Source organism: Hipposideros armiger, unplaced genomic scaffold (genome assembly GCF_001890085.2).
Source record: "Hipposideros armiger isolate ML-2016 unplaced genomic scaffold, ASM189008v1 scaffold_1926, whole genome shotgun sequence".
Lineage (NCBI taxonomy): Eukaryota > Metazoa > Chordata > Mammalia > Chiroptera > Hipposideridae > Hipposideros > Hipposideros armiger.
The window spans coordinates 12404-22830 of NW_017733276.1; the positions used below are offsets into that span (position 1 = coordinate 12404).

Consider the following 10427-nt stretch of genomic DNA (forward strand, 5'->3'; position numbering starts at 1 on the left):
TTGTTAGAAATGCAGAATCTCGGGCCCCATCCAGACCTATGGGATCATTTAACAAGATGCTCGGGTGACCCACCTTACATTCAAGTTTGAGAAGCACTGTTTTAAACAAAGCTCCTTAACTTTGAGGACCTTTCAAAAACACCAAATGCCTAGTTCCTACCCTCAGAGACTCATGTAATTGGTCTAGGGTGCAGCCTGGACATCAGGATGTTCAAAACCTTCCTAGGGGTTCCTAATGTGCAGCTGAGCTTGAGAACCATTGTAAATAAACCCCTCAGTTCATAACAGCAGGTGAGACTGGCGATATTAAAAGGCTGGGTCAGGCCACAAAGTGAATTAGCATCAGGAATAGGACTCCACCACGGCTTCCTGTCTCCCTGAGAATGTTAAGGAAAGAGAAAAAGATCCGTATGCACCATCAGCAAATGTAAAGTGAAACCTGGGTCATCCAACACCCATCTGATTCAGGACATTGTCATCCCACCAAGTGTCTCCTTGGTAAGAGCCCAGAGGATTCTCTATGAATACAAAGAACGACTCAGTTCAGGTGGGATCTCAGGAACCCTTTCCATTTATAATCACTGTCAAACCCTGAAACCAAGTGTAAAATTAGTGCTGGAAAAGACAGGAGCCACCCACCCACCCCACCCTCCAGTCTAGGGTGACCCAAAAATGTCCCACACAGGCACAGATACTGCCTCGAGCAGCAACGTCATTCTCTGCTGGTACCTGATTATTTGCTCGTGTAACTCGATGGAAGGTGCAAGATGATATTTTTGCCTTCTTAGTGTTGCCATATGGCATGGATTTTCCATCTGAGTTAGGAGATAACAGGGAGAAAGGATGGGAGAAGCACACAGAGCTGTTTTCCTTTCAAGGCCCTCTCTGTCTTTATGCCGACCTGGGAGCTGCACTCACTCCTCGGCCAGGGCGATGATCAGTAACAACGGACTTGATTCATATCTCGCGCTCTACCTTTTGGGAAGGGTGACTACATGCAGAGGAAGCCCATCTTGGGAGGACACAGGCGTGAAAAGTGGCTGCACCTGGCCAATTACTCAAGTGTGAGTAACTGTCTCCCTTCCCCTGGCCTTCCATAAACTGTCCCCAGCACAATTTCTGGCCCGGAGTTGCTGGGAATGAATATCCCTTTGATCTGCTGCTGAGAATACGGTAGTTCTTCTTGGGCAAAACTACATCTTTCCTTAGTGCAATGAAGCACCATCTGCTTAATGGGGCACCTGCAGAAAAAGCTAAACCCAAATGCCCACTGTGCTGATAAATCTGTGCCCAGAAATCATACCAAACCCCACTGAATTCCTGGCTTGACATCGGTAGTAGCAGCTACCTTACAGATGTGTTCTCAGCAGTGTGACATTAAAGGGAAAAAAACCCCACACCTTCAAGAGCACAGTGCATGTGGGCGGACGCACACACGCACATATATACACATATACAACACATGCACACATGGTCACACACACATACACACAAGGGCACACACACATACCGCTGACAAGCAGTCTTCCCACTAAGCTACACCATCCATGCCCCTTTGCCCCCTGAAATGCATGCATCTCCTCCCTTGCAGATAAAGGGAAGACTACTTCCTATTATAAAAGAGAGCTGTGTGTGTTTGTGTAACAGATTAAAAAAAAAATGCAGTTGACAGCAGTGGTAATAAAACAGCACTTAAAAATATTTACCAAACCAAATAATTTTCCCCAGTCAGTGCCAAGCTTTAAAAGTGAGTTATCGGGAGTAGCTACACAAGGTGGGAACTGCCGGGGACTCATAAACCCACTGTGACGCCTGCATTTTATGGGTAAGGAAGTGGAAATATAGGAGGTGAGGTCATCTGCCCAAGGCCACACAGCTAATTAGCTGTGGCATCTAGACAAGAGCCACCTGTCTAGGGTCCCAGGCCAACACCCTTTTGGTGGCAGCACATCACCACCCCTGCAGCCCAGAAAGCAATTCCAGCAGAAGGTGATGAAGTTCCTCTGAACATGGGTTCTCACACTGCCCACCATCTACACCAGCACAGGTTTGGCTAAAAAGAAAACTCCCTGCGAAGAAAAGGAGAAATGAAAACTGGAAATGTTGCAATTGCAACATTCCTATATTTCTTGGGAAGGCTGAAGCCAGCAAGAGCTTCTATTCCCAGCCTGGGGCAAGTTCAGGAGACGAGAAAACTGACGGGACCGCCCCAGCCCTTTCCAGCAGTACTTGGGTTCTGGCCACACAAGGTTAGAATTACAAATAAATCACCCTACAACCAAGAGCCTATGGCTTCTACCCAAACTCAGAGTCACAACCAATGATTCCTCTAAACAACAGCAGAGCTCCTGGGCCTTTATATACCCACTCCCACATCCTGGAAAACCACCTTTTCCCTTTGGCCAATGCTGGACTCATTTTTGCTTCACCATAAACATCTGCATGTGCCCGGAGACAGCTGTCCCAGATTCAAAGCCTCACGGAATGTAAGAACTGGAGAGTCATCCCAACCAAACACTTTTTCCCACGTTATTGTCTCTTTCTTTTGAAAAATAAATTTAGTTTTTCCATCAAGACCATATTTTTAAAAATTGAAAATTCAGAGAAGAATAAAAATCCAAATCCTGCAGCCCCATTGGATGTGGGCTGATTACCTATCAGATTTGAATTTTCTGGGCATGGATGTTTTATACAAGGCTATCATAATATACAAATATTTCTGTATCCTTTTTCTTTACCAATAATCATATCATTAAAAAAATCCCTATCCTGCTATAGTCTTCCTAGACATAATTCCAATGGCTATTTATTATTTAATCAACTGTATTTACCATGTTTACCTAACCATTTCCCTACTGTGGACTATGTGTGTTTGTTTCTAGGGCTTCGGTAATATAAATAAGGCTTCACTGAACGCTCTTGTGTATACAGGTTTTTTTTCCAAAGTTATTTGACATTATTTCTGTAGGAGAGCTTCCCAGAAATCAACCTCGCCATTTTCCTCATTGTTGGAGAAACACAGGCGCTGAGTGATTAAATATCTGAAAAGGAGAAAGAAACACTCTCTGGAGCCCCAGGTTTGGCCCTGACTCAGCTGTCAACAATCAGCTGTGTGAATGCCGACAAGCCACTCAGCTCCTCTGAGACTCGGTTTCCCTCGGGCGTCAGGGGATGGGTCATGGTGTTCAGGTCACCAGGAGTATTATCTCTCCACTCTTCACATGGCCTCCTGGGAGATGCCAAGTTACCTGGCCAGTCCTCCCTTGTACTTCTTTGCTGTGGGCATCAGTTACTCAGGAAAACGGCTTAGTCGAAGGCCACTGGGGACCAGATTTCTTTAAGCACGTGGAGGCTTAGATCAAACCGTGGTAGCAGTCTTGGCTGCTTCTCCCTGCTCTAGTCCTGGGCACTGCTTTCTGAATCCAGGTCAGCCGTGGAATTCAGACCTGCCTCATACCTAGGAGTGTTGACCATAGCGCACTGTGACAATCATAAACACACACAGGCCTGCCTGCACTTGGGGACTTCCCAGAACTCAGTTATGTGGGGGAGGGAGCTAGCCTATGTCTCCGCTCGTGGTTCTCCAGGACAGTAAAAGGGCCACTGTCATGTCACTAATGGATCCCTGCAGGGAAAAACACCACACTCAGCCCAGAGCACACCAGAACAAATGAAGGAATGCATTACTCTTGTTTGTATCTTACGCATACCACAGTTTGCCATTTGTTGCTGGCCTCTTTTAAAAGAAAAAAAAAAGAGTTTATAATCAGCAGAGAAAGGAAGATAATTAACTTTTTCTCAATCTTTCAACATCCTGTTTGCTATATGCAGCTCCTCGTGCTACTACCCCCTCAGTTATGGAACCAGGTGATGTGAGCTCCAGCCCAGTCATTTCCCCCTATTCATACTTCGTCTGTGAAAATCACACGGCCTTTGCACAGTTACAAAGGAGAGCATAACCGGACCACGGATTTTGCAGCAGGTTCTGAGGGTAAACACACAAGCTTCAGAGTCAGGCAAACCCATGTCAACTTCTTTTCAGCTGGGTGAACCTGACAAAATACCCTATTTTGCAGAATCTACAACATCACTGCAAAGACCTACGATTATTTTACTTACTACCAAGAAAGAAAAGTCTCTGCCAATTAAACAGTGACATAACATCGATTGTAAGACATATCCCTATTTTAGATGCTAAAGTGTGGGGAAAAAAAAGTCTTAGAATCAACAAATGATATTTAACCTCTCTACAGTTAAATTTCTCAGGTGTGAGATGGAGGTGCTACATGCCCACCTTAAAGGTTGGCTGTGAGGTGGATGTGAGGTGATACTGCACAATGCTAGGCTCTGGACCTGGAACACAGTAAGGGCTCAATAAAATGTTAATTCCTCTTCTCATTTCAAAAGTAAGAGGTAGGTTCTGGATAGATTATAAGCTCTTTCAGAGTAAATACCAGAGTTTCATACATCTTTGACCTCTTCTCACCTCCCATGACCTAAAACATAGCATGTACATTGTAGATACTCCATAAATGGATGGTGACTATAAGTGAACTAGTTGAAAACTGACAAATTCCCAAGCAGAAACGCCCCTGTCAGAGCATGTGGTCAGTGCAATCCCACTGGCTTCCCCAGCCCTGGAAGTGATGAGCACACCTGCCAGTACCTTCCTGGGTCATAGAGGCTGGAAAATAGAAAAGGAAACGTCAACGGCCCGGTGCACATCCCCCAAGCAATTCCCCATGCACACAGGCTGGGGACGGCCGCCCACGGCATTTGGGTAAGCGCAAGTAGCTAAGGCTCAGTTCTACAGATAAACGCAGCATTGGGGTATCCCTGGGTTCCCTGGGGGAAATGAGACTGCCTCTGTGCCCTAAATGTGAAAGGCTGTGCATGTCAAGTCAGACAGGCTATGTCCCCATTGGCTCTAAACCTGTCCCCCAGGAGTCTCTAAGAGCGTTATTGTGTGGCATAAACAAGTGTCCCACGTGGGTGGTGCTGGAAGGAGCAGAACAGAACCATGTGGGATTTTCCCCCTAAACGTTTATACCTGCAGTTTGTTCCTCCTCTGGTGCCCCAGCTCTATTGGAAAAGGGGAAGAGACACAGCCAGGGAAAGCATCTCCTTTTCCACCGCCTACTTTTAATCATTCATATTCATGTAGGAGATGAGAGAAGCTGACAATGACACATTTAAAGAACAAGTCATCTAAAATTCTTACTTTGCCCTTAACTTCAGTCAAGAGACTTTCTGTCAGAGGCACACTCAGGCGTGTGTGTGTGTGTGTGTGTGTGTGTGTGTGTGTGCATGGGCACACACACGCGTGTGTACATGCACACACCCTCACAAATGCACGCTCACTTCCTCCAAGCTCCGACTAGCTGGAATTTCACAGTCCCAGTTCCCTAAGGAACGTTCACACAAATGGATATTACTTTCATAAAGTGACTAGGACTTGAAGGAAAAAAAAAAGCAATAATAACTAGCAAAATAGTAATTACTTATTCTTTGAGGCTTCATGCATTCGTCCTTATTTAGCCTTTCCCTTCAGATGAAGGGAGGGACAGGAGGACTGGAAAGAGAAGGAATTCAGTCAGAAGCCTCATTTCCCAGAGTCACACAGTGTGTTGGCCGGAGGGTAGAAAGCAACCTTCCCGTGAAGTCAGCCTTCCTCCCTCAGGAGCTGGCTTGTGTGTGTTCTCTCCGGTTCTCTAAGAGCTCTGCATCTAGTCCCTTCCCACCACTGCCCTCCTTTGCTCGTCTGTGCTCTGGGCAAAAGGAAGGAAAGCCTGGCAGGGCTGCTGAAAGGGCTAAGGAAAGGTCTCCCGGGAGCAAAGGCTGCATTCCCACCTGGGCATCGCTCCAGCCTCACCTGTGACGTCTGCTACCTAAGAATCTGTGATGACCCCAAAGTGGGCAGGGGTGTCATTTATCTGGTTGCCCATTTCCAACATTTAATGGGGGTTTTAGGAAACTTTCCACAGCACGTATCCTTCTTATTAATAAGAGAGTCCTTACTCATAGAGAAAGTCACGCACATATCTCATCAAACCGCTACTAATTACTTATGATGCTCCAATAACCCACTGTGTAGATGCCCTATCGTCCTATTCCTGGGAGAAAACAAGGCACACCCGAAAGTTTGGATTTCTCAAAAATCCATGTTTAGATCAAGTGTAAATAACTGCTATGTTCACTGCTGAATCCCCAGCATTGAGACTAGCACTGTTCAACAGAACTTTCTCCATACTGAAAATGTTCTATGTTACACTGTCCAATACAGTAGCCACGAGCCAGCCACATGTGTCCTTTGAGCACTTGAAATGTGACTGGGGCAATTGAGGAAATGGGCTCTTTATTTTATTTAGTTTTAATTGATGTAAATTTAAAGAGCCACATGTGGCTAATGGCTACTGTACTGCAAAGCACAGATCTACGGAGTGCCTGGTATACCACTGGAGCTCAAGAAATGTTTGCTTAAGGAAAGAATGAATGGACAGTAGCTGCTCATCATAAGTTCTGATTAAGCAGGATTCTCATGTTCATTGAGCACTCACTTTAAACAAATCCCTGTTTAAATCACCAACCTTCTGAGCTAGGTAATTTTTGTTGTCTCTATTTTAGAGATGAATAAAGTGAAGAAACTGAGGCTCAGAGGATTTAAGGAGGAAACCCACGGCCACACAGAATGTGGCCAGGCCAGGAGTCAACCCTAGGCAGTGTGATGGGGCAGCCTCTTAAAACTGGCCAACTTGTTTACTGACGAAAAAAGTGTTTCACTTTACTTTCTGCAGGGTGACACAAATTCAACAAGGAGCTTTTCCTTTGGAAACAGAGCAATGAAGGTACACAGTGTGTCACGTTTGGGGAGCTTTTAGAAGCCTAGCCAGTGCACTCACTTCGCAAGGCTCTGTTGACTGACTTGGATCCCAAGTCAAGAACTAACTATTCATTCTGCCACTGTGGCCTTTCCCTAAAACCATCTCCCAGGACAGCAGAGTACTCGGCAGTAGCCTCACAATCTCCATGAACTCACACCTCCTAATGTTGACAAGCACATCCTCATGTCATGCACTGAGTGTCCTTCTCCAAAGAGAGTCTTTTATCTTTTCTTATCCAGTAAGTCATAGCCCCAGCTGAGCACTGACCCTTGGACAAAACGGGCTCAAGCGTATAACAAAGGGACAAGAGTTTCCACCACCATCCGGCACAAACACAAAACCAGGAACTGAGCATGGCCAGCTCACCCTCTCCTCAGCTGACCCTACTTTCCACCATGGTAGCCCCGACACCATCACACAGCGGGCTTTTGTCTTTACAATGTTTCTTGCTGAATCCATTTTTGCAGCTCTTTTCACACCCTTTAAGGCGGCCATTTGTGCTCCTCTCAACGGGGTTCTTTCCAACAATCCTGCAAGCTGTTTCCTTTGCCGACCCCAGAGCTGTGTCATCTGTGACTGTCACCACTGGGATCTGAGGGGAGAAAAAGATGCAAGTGGAACTACTGCTGATGAAGGGGATTGGGGGAATTTTCTGGCAAAAAAAAAAAAAAATTAATTCTAGGTAAGATAATTGTTTTCAACTTAGACATTCTTAAACCGCTCTAAGTTTGTCCTCGGTGGTCAACTGTAGGAAACAAATTTTTTCAGAGTGTTGCTACATAACCAGGTGGTTCCTTGAAGAGCATTTTACATCATAGAGCCTTCTACATTTTCTTTTTCAATTATTAAATCCTACCCTTTCTTCATCCAGTATAACCCCACCTCCTCCAAAATGTCTTCCCGGGCCATTCCAGCTCTCAGGAATTGCTTTTTCCTCAGCTTCCAGACAGCATCCATTATCTGCACGGCCACCTCCTCAGGGACCCACGCGGCCTGAGGGGAAGGGCACTAGGGACCGGTGTGGCCTTTCCTCACAGGCCTCATACATTTTATCTCTAACCTCAGATTCAAGTTCCTCGAAACAAAAGCTCAGCCATGAACTAGATCCAGCTCTTCTGGGAGACAACGTACTAATAATTCACCACCTATTAGAGGAAGCCCTTCCAGGTCTCACTCTGCTATAAGTCCCCCTTTCACACACATAGTGCTTTTTAAGAGGGGAAGTCTATTTAAATGTTTTCTCTATTTTTTCCTTTTGTTTCAGTAATCTTCATAGACTAGGAAGTGACCCAGGTGGCTGACCCTTAATTCAATACTGATATTTTTGGGTTACTCAATTGTCTTACGCAAACACTTCCTGGCATTGCAGTATAACGATTCATTCTGTCCTTAATCATATATTTTGTTGCATTGTTGTTGTGTTTGTGTATTCTCATATTTTCTCAAGGACAAAGACGATATCTTACTATCTGGGGTATTTCCCACCACAGCTAACACAATGCTACAGACATTCAAAAGTATTTATTAAATAAAAAATAAATGGAAAAAAAGAGAAACACTCTCCAGACACTACGCAAAATAAGTGATTAGTGATCCTGGAGCATCTCAGCTAATCTTTGAATTGGAAAAGTCCCTCAATGAATGTTCAGTGCATGACAGGGCCCAGGGCTTCAAGGCTATGCCAGACCCGGTCATGAGCAGCCGCTCACATGGTTGTCTCACTCTTCTAAATAATGAACCATTTCAATGACTATCTGGCAAAGCTAATTTCACTTGGGTTGGAGAATTATTTCAGCTGTATATAGTTCCAAAATAAAAGATAAAGAGAAGTCTTTCAAAAGCAAAAACTACCACCCCTAACTTAAGAACATAACAAAAATCACAAAAATGCTTACAACTCAGTAAGAAGAAGACAAGCAACCCAATTTTTAATTGGTCAAGATATTTGAATATATATTTCACCAAAGAAGATATACAACTGGGTAATAAGCATATGAAAAGGTACTGGACATCATTACTCATTAAAGAAATGCAAATCAAACTCATAATGAGATACCACTACAAATGGCTATAACAAAAAAGACTGATGAAACCAAATGATGCTGATGCAGAGAAATTTGAATTCTCCTACATAGCTGGTAGGAATACGAAATGGTACAGCTACTTTGGAAAACAGTTTGGCAATTTCTTAAACAGTTAAATATATATATATATATATATATATATATATATATATATATACACACACACACACACACATATATACATATATAAATATATATATACATATAAATACATATTTACATATAAATACATATTTACATATACATATACATATACACATATATAAATATATATATATATATATGCCATATAAACCCAGCAATTTCTCTCCTAGGTATCTATCCAAGAGAAATGAAAACATGGGTCTCCAAAAGACTTCAATGCAAATGTTCAGAGCAGCATTATTCATAATAGCTGAAAACTGGAAACACAACATCCATCAAATGGTGAATGGATAAACAAATGTGGTATGCCCATACAATGGAATATTACTCAGCAATTAAATAGGAATGAACTTCTGATGCAACAACATGGATGAACAACAAAAGCATGCTAAGTGAAAGACGCCAGACACGAAAAACTACATATTATATGATTCCATTTATATGACATTTCTAGGAAAGGCAGAACAATAGACAGGAAGCTGATTAGTAGTTGCCTAGGGCCAGGGGTAGGACTGGGGATTGGCCACAAACAAGCATGAGGAAACGTTTTGGGATATTAGAAGTGTTCTAAAACTTTTTGTGTAGTTGCACTATATAAATTTACTAAAAAAAAATCATTGAATCACAATGGGTGAATTTTACAATGGGTGAATATATAAAGTATATCTGAAGCTATTTTTTTTTAAAACAATGCTAAAGCTGCAAACTAACTTAATTTGGGGCTTCGAAACTATGTAGTTTCAGTTTATAGGTATTATGCTAACTGTAACAGCATCTTAATCCCATACAAGCTATTACATGTGGAAATTAGAAATTTAATAATTCATATCATTCTAATGTACAGTTATTTTTCTGCATTTTTAAATAGTCTACAGGTCATTAATGATTCTCAAAGAAAGTCTAAATCCCAAGGCATCTCAGACATGCCCAAACCCAAGAGGCCAAATTCCCCAAAGCCCTGCTGTTAGGTGTAGAACTGGTCAGGGTGAGGGGTCAATGTGGCTCTCAGTGCTGAGGATATGAAAGCCTTTTTCCCAGCATTCCCTTGCTTGAGTCTGAAACAAAAAGAATTTGGGCCTTCAAGGTCTTCCTGCTTAGAGGACAATGCTCAAAGATGCTCTCCTAGGGGCCTACACCCACCAGCTGAACTCACTGAGCAGCTTCTCCACTGACATGTCTTTCCAGACCTTCGCTTGTGACATATCTGCCAGGTGTCTCATCACCCAGATCGCCTGGCCAGATGTCCTTGATCCAGCCAAAATTTGTATCCGTCAGGGTTCTCCAGAGAAACGAACCAAGAAGGTGTGTGTGTATATAT

The 10427-nt window shown here is 43.4% G+C and overlaps 1 protein-coding gene across 2 annotated transcripts in view; it reads right to left on the minus strand.

Moving 5' to 3' along the window:
• Positions 1-657: 657 nt before the first annotated feature.
• Positions 658-10427, minus strand: part of LOC109378376 (glucose-fructose oxidoreductase domain-containing protein 1-like) — a 24023-nt gene continuing 14253 nt past the window's right edge. For both annotated transcript variants that reach the window (XM_019634778.1, XM_019634777.1), the window contains one exon: positions 658-7473. In XM_019634778.1, the coding sequence (XP_019490323.1) occupies positions 7448-7473 (26 nt within the window). In that variant the 3' untranslated portion in view covers positions 658-7447. The remainder of the gene's footprint in view (positions 7474-10427) is intronic.